The sequence below is a fragment of the Arvicanthis niloticus genome, chromosome 6, assembly GCF_011762505.2.
Source record: "Arvicanthis niloticus isolate mArvNil1 chromosome 6, mArvNil1.pat.X, whole genome shotgun sequence".
Classification (NCBI taxonomy): domain Eukaryota; kingdom Metazoa; phylum Chordata; class Mammalia; order Rodentia; family Muridae; genus Arvicanthis; species Arvicanthis niloticus.
In genome coordinates this window covers 53,317,402-53,332,107 of record NC_047663.1, presented here as the reverse complement: position 1 = coordinate 53,332,107, position 14,706 = coordinate 53,317,402, and the positions used below count along the sequence as shown (strand labels likewise).

At 52.4% G+C, this 14,706-nt stretch overlaps 2 protein-coding genes across 7 annotated transcripts in view; both read left to right on the top strand.

The window, feature by feature from the left end:
* Pik3r5 (phosphoinositide-3-kinase regulatory subunit 5) overlaps positions 1–9,293 on the top strand; it is a 66,873-nt gene extending 57,580 nt beyond the window's left edge. For 4 of the 5 annotated variants that reach the window (XM_034506252.2, XM_076936575.1, XM_076936576.1 and 1 more), the window contains exons 7-19: positions 1,642–1,816; positions 2,326–2,479; positions 3,490–3,573; positions 3,794–4,496; positions 4,587–4,728; positions 5,037–5,162; positions 5,626–5,754; positions 5,929–6,022; positions 6,264–6,340; positions 6,559–6,652; positions 6,730–6,812; positions 7,313–7,425; positions 7,539–9,293. In XM_034506252.2, the coding sequence (XP_034362143.1) occupies positions 1,642–1,816; positions 2,326–2,479; positions 3,490–3,573; positions 3,794–4,496; positions 4,587–4,728; positions 5,037–5,162; positions 5,626–5,754; positions 5,929–6,022; positions 6,264–6,340; positions 6,559–6,652; positions 6,730–6,812; positions 7,313–7,425; positions 7,539–7,680 (2,116 nt within the window). In that variant the 3' untranslated portion in view covers positions 7,681–9,293. The remainder of the gene's footprint in view (positions 1–1,641; positions 1,817–2,325; positions 2,480–3,489; positions 3,574–3,793; positions 4,497–4,586; positions 4,729–5,036; positions 5,163–5,625; positions 5,755–5,928; positions 6,023–6,263; positions 6,341–6,558; positions 6,653–6,729; positions 6,813–7,312; positions 7,426–7,538) is intronic. The other variant, XM_076936577.1, reaches the window with a different exon arrangement.
* Positions 9,294–14,535: 5,242 nt separating this feature from the next.
* Pik3r6 (phosphoinositide-3-kinase regulatory subunit 6) overlaps positions 14,536–14,706 on the top strand; it is a 50,531-nt gene continuing 50,360 nt past the window's right edge. The window contains exon 1 of one of the 2 annotated variants that reach the window (XR_013111252.1): positions 14,536–14,703. The gene's annotated coding sequence lies outside the window, so the exon portion shown is untranslated. The remainder of the gene's footprint in view (positions 14,704–14,706) is intronic. The other variant, XM_034506766.2, reaches the window with a different exon arrangement.

Sequence of the window (14,706 nt, the reverse complement as noted above, 5' to 3'; positions counted from 1 at the left end):
ATGCTGAAGCACCAAGATACTAGGAAAGCTTAGCATTAGAAATGTTCTCATCTTCATCGTCTGTAGCAGTGAAATCAAGGAGACAGATCCAGGGCTCCATTAGCCTTGTCCTGCATACAGTGGGCATCAGCACATATCTGTGGCAGGAAAGACCAAGGCTCAGCAGGGGCTCAGCCAGGCACTGTTCAAAATACGGCCTTCTTTTAATTCTGAGTAGGGAAATTTAAAATGATAATAATAATAATAATATAATTTAAAAAGCCAGTCTCTCTGACAGATAGGAACTGTCCTGTCCTTGTGCTCTGACCCGCTCTTCATCCTCGAAGGCAGATACCTGCAGAGCCTGGCAGGAACTCTGCCTGCTCAATGCCCCGGAGTTTGATACAATTTGGGATTGAGAGAGTAAGAGAGGTTCGGATCATTTCTGCTACAGCCCTGTGGGTCCTGAAACCCACAGTGTGGGGGCTAGCAGAGAAGACTGCTTGTTGCCAACTGCCTCACATACCCCAGGCAAGATTCTCTTAGTATTTGAATGTGCTTGAAAGTTTCCATAACAGAGACATTTGAACATGACACCACAAGGGTCCCAGGGTCCCCTGCTGGGGGGTAGAGATGGCCCAGTACTTACTCTCCCAGCCCCAGGACGGAAGCCTGATGCTTCTGCACTAGTTTGGAAAGATTCCCTCAGGAGTGGAGGATCCAGGCCTGACGTGGGGCCGATGTCAGTCATTCGGGCCACTGTAAGTGACAACCCATGCCAGGTTGCTCTCTCTCCCCTGAAAAATGATCGGTGAGCTTCAAGTTACCTTGATGAATAGTCGTCCTTCTGTGAGTAACTTGTATCCATTCAGATTTCTCATAGGAATAAGTGATTATATAAAAGTCAAGGCAGCATCGGTAGATTAAGGGCAGAGAATCATGGGCCAGACTGGAGTGCACAGAATGACCCTGTCTTAACATAAAACTTAAGGAGAAATTTATGGTAGAAAGTCAAGCTCAGGTTTTTGATGTTGTTTGTTTTTGAGGAAGACTCTCTTACATTCCTAGCTAGCCTAGAAACTGCTCTAAAGACAAGGATGACAATGAACTTCTAACCCCCTTGCCTCCCCCTCCCAAGTGCTAGGATTATAGACACGCACTATCATACCAGGTTTATGTGGGGATCAAAGGTCAACCCCACAGCTGTGCGTGCTAGATAATTACTCACTGACCTACACCCCCAGCTCCTTAAGTTCAGTTTTTTGAAAAGTATTTATTTTATTTTTAATTATTTGTGTGTATGGGGGGGGGTTAAGTATGGGTATGTGAGTGCAGGTGCCTGCAAAGGCCAGAGGTGTCCTACCCTCTGGAGCTGGGTTACAGGTAGTTGTGAACCACCATGTGGTTGCTGGGAACTCAGGTTCTCTGCAGGAGCAGTATATCTGATCAACTGCTGCTGAGTTGTCCTTCTGTCCAGCCCTTCAGGTTCAGTTCTGGAAAAGTCTCTGAAAAACACCTCAGAATAATCATAAAATGAACTCCCAACATCCCAAGCCCCTTCTAGGAGGCTGCTGTCACGTGTGTTGTGAACTGGCCTGTGTGGAACTGAGCCCTCGGGCACAGAGGGTACAGAGGCACATGGTCTATCCTCTGTGTCCCCAGCACTGTGCTGTTGCTGAACCCGGTAGAGGTACAGGCTGAGTTCCTTGCCGTGGCAGACAAGCTGAGCTCACCCGGACAGTCACCCCATGGCGCCTACACCACCCTGCTCCTGCATGCCTTCCAGGCCACCTTTGGGGCTCACTGTGATCTTCCTAAATTACACCGCAAACTTCAGGTAAAGACCAGGGAGCTTAGGTCTATGAAGGAGCATTTTGCTACAGAGATTTGCTGGCCTCCATGACCCCAAGTGTCACTGCTAGGCTGCTATAAAGACACCAGAATCTGGCCATGCCCTGCTGGGCTGGCTGTTGGTGCCTTTTGTCCTAGAAGAAGGCACCATGCCACTGGGACTGGGGATGGGATTTAGACAAAGGTCTTGTTTCTTTCCCTGGCTGTGACCAGTTAACTGTGTCAGGTGGACAACTCTTTATCTCTCTTCATGCATTGAGGGGTATGAAATCCCTCCCACTCTAGTATGCTCGCTCCCTGGGCTTTTTTTTTTTATTATGATTTTCTTAAAATGGAGGTAGGAGGGAAGTGGGATAAAGATTTTCAGCCCCTTATCTACCCAAGGGTCAGAGGGGTCAGGAGGCTGGGAGCCCTTGCTCTGGTACTACAAACTGGGAGAGGCAGGTGGCCTGGCCATGGGCTGGGAACATACCTCGTCTCCTCCTGGACTTCTAGTCCAAGACTCTAGAAGAGCTCGAGGACATCTTCACGGAGACTACAGAAGCCCAGGAGCTGGCGTCTGGCATTGGAGATGTAGCAGAGGCCCGCCAGTGGCTCCGGACCAAGCTGCAGGCAGTGGGAGAAAAAGCCGGCTTCCCTGGCATCTTAGGTAAGGCCCGAGGGAGAACAGCTCTGTCCACTTCCTCACCATCTATTCTGGCATGCAGAGTGTGCACACTAGCCGGCCTGGCAGCTCTATTCCACACAGCCTTCCAGTGGCTAGGTTCCTCCGCATCTGTGTGCTCCTTGAGTCCCCAGGCAGAGTTCCTGTGGGCAGATACAAGGCTTGGTTGCCTTCACGTTAGCAAGAGGAAGAGAGAGCTCGCTGAGGGAGTGGAGTTACTCTCATTATTTTGGTACACATTCCTGGACCCACTGACATCACTGTCACATCTTGCTCCAAAAGAAGTTAGAGATGCCCCCTACCACTCTTGTTACCACAGAGTCAGGTGGCATAACTTCTGAGCACCAGTTGGCAGCTTCAGGTACTGTTCCTCATACAACCTCTTAAGGAGCCTGGCACGGTGGCATGCACCTGTAATCTCAGCACTTGGGAGACTAAAGCAGGAAGTTTGTGGGTTTGAGGCCAGCTAGATAGTGAGACCTTGTCTCAAAACAAACATGCAAGCCGGAAGGTGGTGGCAGGTACCTTTAATCCCAGAACTTGGGAGACAGAGGCAGGTAGATCTCCTAGCTCAAGGCCAGCCTGGTCTACAGAGCAAGTTCTAGGACAGCCAGGGCAACACAGAGGAACTGCCTCAAAAAGCCAAAAAGCAAACTAAACCAAACCGAACCGAACCAAAAACAAACAAACAAAAAACATGCACAAGACTTTTAAACTAGTCTTTCTATTTCTATTCTTTTCCTAATTGTCAGTAAAATGAGGGCTTAGAGGCTGTGACTTGGCCACGCCCACAGAGCGAGTGCAGGGCCTGCCACATACATGGTACTTTAAAGAAAGGCCCTGTAGCTGAGAGTCAGGTATCCCAGCCCATTCAGTTCTGTGGCTCCTACCTGTACTGCTCCAGCTCTGGCCTCTTCTGTAAGGCCAGGAGACTGGACTGGCCATTCTGCAAGGCCCCTTCCCAGTCCCCTCTTCTGTCCTCCCTGCTCCTACAGACACTGCAAGCCCTGGGAAACTCCACACGATCCCCATCCCTGTCGCCAGATGCTACACCTACAGCTGGAACCAGGACAGCTTTGGTAAGGGGCAGCTGGTCCCAGACTCCAGCTGTCTGTTGTCTGACCCCACATCTGTGAATGCTTTGCATTCCTGTAGGCTCTCTCACTACATAGGCCATAGGTCTAGTGGGTGGGGGGCACTATAGCCCTGGAGCAAATATCTCCTACTCTTCCAGAGCCCATGACCCTCTGCAGGGGCTCAAAGGACACCAACCCGAATACTGCTTCTGTCTCCCTATAGACATCCTACAGGAAGTCCTTCTCAAGGAACAGGAGCTGCTGCAGTCAGGGATCCTGGGAGATGATGAAGAGGAGGAAGAGGAGGACCTGGAGATTGACAGACACTGTGCTGAGAGGGACTCCCTTCTCTCCACCAGCTCCCTGGTGTCTCAGGACTCCACACTGTTGCTCACCTCCTCTCAGGCCTCAGGACCAGTGCTGTCCCGCCAGGTGCTGACCACCTTTGTCTCAGGTCTCTCGGATGGCATAGACAGTGGCTACATGGAAGACAGTGAGGAAAGCTCCTCAGAGTGGCCCAAGAAGCCCAGTGGCCAGCACCGCCAGGGACACCGCAGGCCTGGGCAGAAGTTTAATAAGTTCTATAAACTCTTAAAGAGCACCAGCCAGTTGGTCCTACGGAGGGATTCTCGGAGCCTGGAGGGCAGCGCAGACCCAACCCTGCCTCTGCGGAGGGCAGGGAGCCTCTGCAGCCCCTTGGACTGTCCAGCTCAGCTCCCCTCCCGGGCCCAACGCTCACGGTCCCTACCCCAGCCCAAGCTCAGCACCCAACTACCCAGCTGGCTTCTGGCACCACCCTCACACCACCAGCGCCGCCGTCCCTTCCTCAGCGGGGACGAGGACCCCAAGGCTTCCACACTACGGGTTGTGGTCTTTGGCTCTGACCGGATTTCAGGGAAGGTGGCTCGGGCCTATAGCAAGCTCAGGTAAGGATGGGGACAGGGTGTGTCTGCCTTGGGTGTCAGGACCATGGTGCTGATGTCACTGTGGGTTCACTGTTCACCATCCCCTAACAGGAGGCTGGAGAACAGTCACCCGCTCCTCACACGGTTCTTCAAGCTTCAGTTCTTCTATGTGCCTGTGAAGAGAAGCCATGGGACCAGCTCCAGCGCCTGCCCATCCTCTCTGAGCCAGGCATCACCACTCCCCAGCCCTGCAGTATGTCCTGCCAAATGGAATGGGAAAGGGGACTAGATAAGAGTGGGTTCTTGGTATTGGTTAAAAATCATTCAGAACCATCTCCTGTGTCTGTAAGCACCTCCCATGCCTGGTCCTCATTTCCAGGTCCCCACCCTGTACTTGAGTATGACATTCTGCCATATGACAAAGATGGAATACCATCATATTTCTCTAGAGGCGTGGAGAAGCTCAACTTGAGGGTTTTGGATATAGTCCTGTGCTCTGTAGTTATCTTCCATAGGCTGGCTTTCTATGTAGCTGAGGACAATTCTTGTCCCTTACCACAGGACCTTGGCATGGCCCCATGGGAGGACAGTACCAATGACATCTCTCACTACCTCGGTATGCTTGACCCCTGGTACGAGCGCAATGTGTTGGGCCTCATGCACCTGCCTCCTGAAGTCCTTTGTCAGGTAAGTGGACTCTGAGGTAGGAGTTGGGGTCCACTGGCTGCAGGCACTCCCCCTCAGTTTGAGGATTCTGGCTTTGGGGAATCCATGGTGGGCCAGGACTGGCTTAGAAAGGGAGGGGCAGGATATGTGAGAAGCAAGATGAAGTGTGCGCCCAGGGTACCAGGGTGGAGAGCTGGGGCCACTGTGGTAAAGGGGAGGCAGATCCTCAGAAGGGTAAAAAGGACTTTAAGAGTCAGCTCCCTTTCTTACTTTCTGGCTTGCCTCCCAGGAGGCCTGTGTGAGGCAAGGTGAGCCCCGAAGGATACACTGGTCTCCCTGCCCAATACTCCGGCTAGACCCCCTCTCACTTTCTCTTCCCTTCTTTCCTTCTCTGCCTCTCTGTGTGTCCTTAACTCCCTTCCTCCGATGGCTTCCTTTACCCTGCCACCTCTCCCACCTGGCTTGGCTGTCCCATCTACCACAGCAGTCCCTGAAGGCAGAATCTCGGCCCTTGGAGGGCTCGGCCACCCAGCTGCCCATCCTGGCTGACATGTTACTCTACTACTGTCGCTTTGCGGCCCGCCCCGTGTTGCTGCAGGTTTACCAGACAGAGGTGAGGCATGCTGTTCCTGTTCCTCCCAGACTCCCTGGTTAGCTATGGCCATCACGGTCCGGTCCCAGCCTGGGGCCTGCTGGGCCTACAGCACTCCATCCTCACCCCTGGAAGCCCATGTGCTGGTCCACGGCGTCCGCACTGACGTACATGCTCTACTTATGCCCCCTCCAGCTGACCTTCGTCACTGGGGAGAAGACCACGGAGATCTTCATCCAGTCCCTGGAGCTGGGTCACTCTGCGACCACTCGTGCTATCAAGGCTTCAGGTGGGCACGGAGGGAACCCTTACAGAGATGGGTAGGAGGTGGAGTCAGAAAGAAGAGGGAGCAAGAGGAGGCAGAGTCCTGTGGGGAGAGAGCAAGACAAGGACTACAGGGAGTCAGAAGCCGGTGCAGAAGGAGTCCTGGCTCTGAGAAGTTGGAGCCCTGAGAAGCTGCGGCCAGAGGAGAGGAAGGGGTACCGAGGGAGGTGGGAACGTTGGCCGAACAGTGTTTCTGTGTGGCACAGGTCCGGGTAGCAAGAGGCTGGGCATTGACGACGACCGGGAGGCCGTCCCTCTAACACTACAGATTATTTACAGTAAGGTAAGTGAGGCCAGTGCTGGGCCTCTTCCCAGCCGGGGCCTGCTGCTGAGCCTCCTCACCAGAGCTTGGGCCCAGAGCTGATGCTAGTATTCTCAGGCCCTCTGGTAGACTTTCAGACCTCCCTTGGTACCGAGAGGTGGCCCTTTAGCATCCACATCCTCCCAAGGCATCAGGCTCTGGGGCTCTGAGCTGAAGGGTGTGGCCGTGTTGCCTTCCAGGGAGCCATCAGTGGGCGAAGCCGCTGGAGCAACCTGGAGAAGGTCTGTACCTCTGTTAACCTCAGCAAGGCCTGCCAGAAGCCAGAAGAGCTAGGTGAGTGGGCTGGAGGGAATGGCAGGAGATGTGGCAGGGGAGTCCCGAGCCTGGCCTGAGCTACCCTTGACCTCCAGATTCCAGCATGGAGGCGCTGACGCTAACCCTGACAGAAGTGGTGAAGAGGCAGAACCCTAAATCCAAAAAGGGCTTTAACCAGGTAAAGGCTTGCTTCTCTCACCATCCACCCACAGCCCTGGCAGGAGTGGGGTGTGGCTTGCATGCAAAGGTGGCCTTGTGTTGTGTGTAAGAGAGAGACAAAGAAAAGATTGCTGGGAAAGGAGAGGCACGTGAGGGGTGTGGTTGGGGGAGTTATACCCAGGTGTGGAATGTGAAGATATATGTATGTGGAAAGGTTGTGTGGTTGTGTCATGGTCATTCAGGGTCACTAGGTCTGAGCCAGTGTGGGCGCCACATCAGAGAACCCTGAGGTCTCTGAGTTGGAGCAGTTAGTGCACTGATTCCTCGAGACTCGGTGAGAGGCGGAGGAGACAGGGCCTGGCATGGTTCTCGTGATTCCTCCTTTGACTTGATGGTTGACTCTCAAGAACTACCAGGCAGTCCAGTCCCAAACTCTCCCAGTTCCTATAGAGAAAGAAGCACCAGGGCTGGCAGACTATGACCAGAGCTCCAGGGCCTGAACTAGGGCTTCCCTTCCAGATCAGTACATCCTACATCAAAGTGGACAAGGTGCAGATCATCGGCTCCAGCAGCTGCCCCTTTGCTGTGTGTCTAGACCAGGATGAGAGAAAGATCCTGCAGAGTGTGGTCAGGTGAGAATGGGGACCCAGCTCTGCTAAGCAAAGGTGATCCCCAGGGAGGGGGTATTTCTTCCCTCTCCTCTGAAGCCTGCAGAGCCATGTTCTTACATCACCCTGTCCTACAGGTGTGAAGTGTCACCCTGCTACAAGCCGGAGAAGAGCAGCTTGCCACCAGAGAGGTCCTTCAGCCAACCAGCAGAGGCTGGGTCTGACCTGTGCTCCCTTCTCTGCCTTCCCATCATGACTTTCAGTGGGGCTCTGCCCTAGTGCAGCTAGGTACAAGGCTAGATAGGAAAGTGCACAGCTTCTCCTGGACCACTCTTCAGGGCAGCTGCTCTCTGTGGAGAACTGAATTGCCCCAGGCTGCATCGGGATTCCTCTGTAGGCCCTGCCATGGGCCAGGGACGTGTGGCCAATGGTATCTGGAGCCTCCAAGAGCTGATGAAGAAACAGGCATTGGACAGAGAAGGGCCTGGGATGTCCAGTCTTACAGATGCCTCTGAGCAGAGGGAGAGGAATAGGTGAGGGGCCCCAAAGAAAGGTGTGAGGCTTGGCTGTGGTTTAGGTCTTTGTAAGCCCTGGGCTGAGGCCCATCTTTGGTTTGTCAAAGACTCAGGGTCCCTAACTAGAGGTCAGCCTCTCTAAGGCACAGATAGGAGAAAGATGGGTGAGATTTCTTTCCTGGCCTCAGACACTATCTCTCTATCCTACTACTACCACCATGAGCATGCATGCACAGACAGACAGACAGACAGACAGACAGACAGACACACACACACACACACACACACACACACACACACACACACACACACACAGAGGCATGCACACACAGGCTTTCTCTCTCAAGTTCCCTGGATACCTTGAAAAACAGCACTAATATTTGGTCCATTGCTAGGACCTGGTACAGTTTCTCTCCTGAGCCCCTTGCTGGGTCTCAGATGCTGGGGAGACAGGACAGACTTTGTTCCTTGCTAAATACCCAGAGGAAGTTGCAGCAGTTCTTTGAGCCTCTGTTTCCTCAGTACTGAAGGGAAGGGGAAGTGGGTCCTCAAAGGGAGTGCCCTTGAATCTTGCCCAGTGCCTGACTCCCAGCAGCTGCTCTGGAAAGACAGCATCTTGCCCTCCACTGCTGATGCCCTGCCTTTGCTCTTGAATACTCTCAGGATAGTCCTTGTTTGGCCTTGCCCCACCTATGGATGAGGCAGAACCCATGCAGGCTAAGCAGCAGTCAGGAAAGACCACCTAGGTACGGATCCTCCCCCACTTCCCTAGCAGATAGGTTCCGGTTCACTCACTTCCTCTCAGCTGGAGGGCTGGTGTACATTATGTGCACCAGATTCCATCTCCAAAAGCTCTCTGGACAAGATCTCAGAGGAGCAGAGGACAGACTGCTGAATATCTAGTGGTAGAGACAGGGGATTCATGCATGGAACCCAATAGACCAAGAGCCTGAAGTTTAAACCTACCAGACTGGACAAGTTGACAAGATGTGGCTGGAGCGATAAGGTGGTGAGCTAGCTCGGGCCTCGGGCTGACACAGGCGAGTGAGGAACCTTGGAAGCATAACAAGTTGCACACAGTGTTTTTCCCATCCTGTTCTGCACCAAAGACACTGACTTATAGAAGCCCATGGAACCGAGCAGAGTGCTCCTGACTTGAGAGACTGGACAGAGCCACTATGTTGTCACCCCCCACACACACACACACCCCAATCCTAGCCTGCCGTGTATCTGCCAGGTTCCAGAGCAGTGTCCAGCCATGCATATCAGTGTGCTTCAACCTGCTGTGTGAGCATGATGTTCTACTGTGTGATCAACATGACGTGAATCGACGAATGGGATTTTAATATTATTATCAAATAAAATTGATTTATTGTATATTTGGCGACCTATGGTTATGTTGGAGCATGTCAGTGAACTGTTTGGAGTTTACATGTATCAACTCAGGGCTGGAGGGATAACTTAGCGGCCCTCGGTGCTCCTCCAGAGGACCCAGGTTCAGTTCTCTGTACCCGCATAGGATGGCTCACAACTGCCTGTACTCCAGCTCGAATCTGACGTCCTCTTCTGGCCTCTGAAAGCATACAAATGTGTGTGCGCGCGCGCGCACACACACACACACACACACACACACACACTAACAAACAATAAAAATAAATTTTAGCAGAAGTAAGGCTCTTAGGAATTGTATAGTTTATTTGTAACTTTCCACTCTATAGAATATATATTTGCGCTAAATTTTTCATTGAGGCTGCTCCATTTTGGCCTCATTATACATGCCAACTCCCAGAACAATAATCAAAAAAAAAAAAAAAAAATCCTATACATCTCTACATTTCCCTGTATTACTTCACTTGAGAAACAAATGTATCCTGATGCTCCCGTGGGCCTAGGCTCCTGTCACTGACAAGAGATAGAGGACCTGGGCCCATCATACTAGGGAGAGCAAGGGAAGAGATAATAGCCATACACACCTGAGGACTGCCTTTACACTTGGCACACAAGGGGGAAGAGGAAGTGTTGGACACTGGAGGATGCCAGCTCCAGCATCCCAGAATAGCTGCGTTGGATGGAGGAGGAAGGCTCTGAGGAGGTGGCAACTTGGCATCTGTAGGCTGTTGTGCATGTGGAGAGCTCAGTAGGCTGTCAGTGGGAGCAGTCATTCTTTCCCACGCAGCCACAGACACTTAGTGTTCATCTAGTCTAAGCTGAGCGTGGTGTAGTATGGTAGCAAGCAGTGGGCTGAGCCCAGGTCTCTCAGGCACCTTGGGCCTGCGTGATAACGCAAAAGATGCTACATTGGCCACCACACCACATCAGCCAGCTTCTCCCTACCCATAAAAGGCGGGGGCAGTTCTATTCTCAGGGGTGTTGCAGGGTGTCTGAGAGGCAGTGTGTGTAAAAAAGCATCATGTCTGAGACTGTAGTCTAGGAAACCTGCCTGTCTCCTGGGGTGCTGTGAGCTGAAAGTCAGAGCGTGGGTAACTCTAGCCTGCTGAGTTAAATGGGGGCCTTAAAGCTTTCCTGGAAAGTGGAAACCCCCAGAAACAATGTCTGAGCCTCCTTTGTTGTTCCTAGGCAGCTGGGGCCTGAAACCAAGTGGCCTATTACCTCTCCAGCTGTCCCTGAGAACCAAATGGTGACTCCGTTGACGGCTAAGAGCTCCCCACTACCCTGCTTGCTCAAAGAAAGAGAGAAAGGGGGGTTCCATCTGGGCATCTTTACTGACAGGACACGCCAGGCACTGGTTAGGTTTTTGTCAATGTGGCACAAACTAGAGTCGTTCAGAGGCAGGAACCGCAACTGGGGAATTGTGTTCCGATTGTCCTGCGGGCATGTCTGCAGTATTGTCTTGGTTAATGATTGCTACAGGAGGGCCTGTCCCACTGTGGGCGGGTGCCAGCCCTGAGCAGGTGATCCTGCTCTAATGCCACCACTGGCCAGGGAAGCTAAATGCCCATCGGTAGTAAGCCAGTGAGTAGCTTTCCTCCATGTTTCTTGCCTCGACTCCAGTTTAAGTTAAAACCCTGTCTTCCCTCCGTGATGGACTGTGATCTGGGAGCCATATGGTGAAATAAACTCTTTCTTCCCACAGGGCTGGGTCTTAGCCAGTGTTTAACCCTGAGGACTGGAAAACGTGCAGATCCTTGGGAAGAGGACTTCCTGTTTCTAAGGGTCTGGGGGCGGGACTTTCTGTTTCCATGTGTCTGGGGGCGGGGCAGTGTAGATCGGCTCCCTCCTACCCCCACATTGCTGAATCTCTCCCTTCACCTAACTCTTTCAGTAAAGTCCGAGTACAGAAAGCCGGCTCTCCAGAGGTTTATCCATCCATCGAGTTTCTTCTGTGTTCTACCTGCAGGCACACTTGAGGCTCTGAATGCCACCTGGAAAGGTAGTTGTGGCCACAGCTGCCCCATGAACCCCTCTGCGGATCCAAGAAGGAAGAAGAGGAAGGTTCATGCTCTTAGTTGTGGCCACTAGAGTAGGCCACAGTGATCAGTGAATGCCAGCTGGATTAAATCCATCTCAACCACACTTAACAGTGTTTAACTCTGCACTGGCCAGGTGTTTTCGACCCTCATGCTCCTGCTAGCTTATGTGTGCCTCTTCTGACCCTGTGAGGTTGGTATTGTTATACCCATTCTACAGGTAGGGAAACTGAGACACAGGGGAGTTGATGTACTTATGGTCCCTCAAGCCCAGATGGTAGCCTCCAAAAGTGCCATGCTTAACAAAGCTATGTCATCATCTCAATACCTCACAAGTGGTAGGTAAACTGAGGCCCAGAAGAGCAAAGTTCATGATTATATCTTAGGCTGGCTTGTTGTGATGGAATTCAAGAGGACAGCTCTGGTCTCATGATGGAAGGGACATTCTGTTCACCCTCAGGAATGACAGACACAGACTGGGGGAAGGGCCGAAGGAGAGGAAGCTTTGGTAGAGTAGGTTTTTCCTGCTCCAAGCAAGTCTAGGCTGCCTGAGCTGAGGGGATGGTGGCCGGGAAGGAAGCCTGAGTGTAGCTTCAGGCCTCAGTGGGCGCCTGGATTCACATGTATGTACCAATACACAGACACACACACGCATTAGGAAACTTGTTAAAAGTTTATGCATAATCCAGTCAGATGGCTTAGTGGATAAAGGCACTTGCAGCTAAGCCTGATGACCTGGGTTCGAGTCCCACCTGATGGCTCAGACGCTGGCTTAACCTAGTCCCCCTGACGCCTTTGTAAGGATAGAGGACAGGGTGTGGGTGGCTCAGGGCAGCCCTACCCCATCCACTCACACCTCTGAGGGAAGGGGCCGGGTTGGCCTGGGAGCAGAGGTCTTCTCAGGGCAAAATAAGCGAAACTAGGATCCTCCAGAGAGCGGAGAAGCTGGGGAGGCTTTCCAACCAAGCTCGCCAACACCTCAGGGTGTAGATGAAAAGACGGAGGCCAAAGACAGCCAGAAGTATGTTACCCGGAGTGTGTGTGTGTGTGTGTGTGTGTGTGTGTGTGTGTGTGTGCGCGCGCGCGCGCGTACACTTGAACAGGCCCCTGAGGGTGCCGAGGGTGCCTTTGTATTCATGAACTGCCCTGGGACCCTCTGTGCTGTTGCAGGGGAATTATTGTTCTCACTGGTAGGAGAGGTTGCTGGGAGATAGGTACAGGGGAGGTGGGTGGGGCTAGACAGACGTTCAGGTCTACACCCTGCCTGGAGCTGGGCGGGGCTGGGCACCTGCGCAGGTGCTGGGACAGGTCTTTTCTCATCACCGCCTCCTTCCTGCCCTGTCCTCCGTGTAAGGGATGGCTCTGGGACTGTCTGCAGTCAGTCACCCAGCTGCCCGCTACATGGTTACCACATCCACACCAGCTGCAGAAACGCTGCTGATAACAGCGGTGCGGCCACAGAGCAGAGAGAGGACAGCTTGTGATTTCCGATTCAGTTAGGCCGAGGCTGATAAGTCGGCTGCCCGTGGAGGCCACACTGGTTCATGCTCTGGGTTATCACGCACTCGGCTTATTCATTCCTCCCCCTTCCCACCCCCGCCCGTCACTCGTGCGCTCACTTTCCACTTGCTTTACTTAATGAGCCAATCCTTGTCTTCACTTGGGTGGGGTGACTAAAATCTGACTACTGTCCCAAAACTTACTGGGCAAATGGCCTCAGAACACCGGCGAAAAGGAGCTAGATAGAATTAACCCCGGGCACATGAAAGAGTCGGGAAAGAAGGTAACGGGAGGGAGGCAGAGCCAGAGAAGAAATGATGCTCATCCTTGGACTGTGTTTTTCTAATGTCTTTCTCTAAAAAATGAGGGTAAGACTAGAACCCAGTGAGGGCCTTACAAGGAAGTCAAACAAATAAAAACCAGTAACTCCATATCTCTAAAGCTGCAAGCGACAGAAGCCCATGTTAAGCAAGTTAAATCTTTAAAAGGTGGAGAAGTTATTGGATCACATAGATGAGCCGATTAGAAATAGATTAGGCAACAAACAGGGTTTCAGGCACGGCTGGATCTAGGTGCTTCAATTACAGCATCACTATTGATCTGCTTGCCACTCTCCAGAGCCAGTTTGCCAATAGGATGCGACCATAGAATCTGTGACTTTTAAAAAGAGTGTTGGAGATTTTCCTGTATGCTTGATTTTACTTCTGAGAGAGAAGGGAAGGGAAGAGGGGAGGCAGAAGGAGAGGAGGTGAGTGAGGTGGAGCTTCCTTTCAGCACCCCAACTGTCCTTCCCTAGCGTTGACATTTGCCGCCAGCCACTCACCATCGGCCCCTTCTTGACATTCCGCATAGCTTTTCCTCCTGCCCCTTTGCCCTGTTTCCTATTCTTCCTTGCCAGATGAGAGATGGCCCAAGAAAAAGACTGGAAGGAGAGTCCCATGGCCTGGATGGGTTTTGTTTGTCTGTTTAGAGACAGGCTAGCAATATGTAGCCCTGGCTGGTCTGGAACTGGATATGTAGACCAGGCTGGCCTTGAACTCACAGATATCCACCTGCCTCTGCCCCCCACTCCCCACAAAGCATCGAGATCAAAGGTGTGGACGACCACACCTGGCAGCCTGGATAGTTAAGAACCTTTACTAGGTCATGGAGAGGCTGCAATGAGGACCGACTCAGGGGTGAGATTAAGGAAGCAGCTCAAGAACTGGCTTTGCCACAGCTCAGGACAAAGCCCACAGGCTGGGGGAGGCAGTGCTGAGTAGACTTGATGTGGTTTAAGATGCAAATGTGGGGGCCAGGTGCTGGGATGACGCTTGGTTTCTGTTCTAAGGTGACAGAGATGCAGGTTTGGTGTGAAATAGTTTTGCCTGTGCATGTCAGGTGGGAGGAGCTTAACGGACATCTGGTCCATGATGCCCAGTGTAGGATGGGACATAGTTAGGGTGCTTGGACCTTTGTAAAGCCTAGGTTTCTGCTTCAGAACCTCATCAGCATGAAAGCGGACCCTTGTGGAAATGTCCATCCCTCCAGACAGGTCAGTTGCATTAGGTCAGAATAAGGAACCCCCAGCAACAGTGAGTGACCACACCTACTTCTTTGAAAAAAAGCCTCAGCAGGATATGCCTGGGAGGGGCTTTGTGGGCCATGAGGAAGGGGAAGGGGAAGGAAGGGGAGGGACAGGACTGGCTGTGTGAGGAAGAGCTTTTTCTGCAGATCTAGAGGGGACAGTCAGGACTACAAGCTCTCGTTGGCTCCTTTGGGACATCTGGTCCTTGGGTTTGCTGGCCTCCTGGACAATACCTCAGGAGAGCTCATTGGCTGGAGAATCTGGGGAGGTGAACAACTGTCGTCCAGCTGAGGTA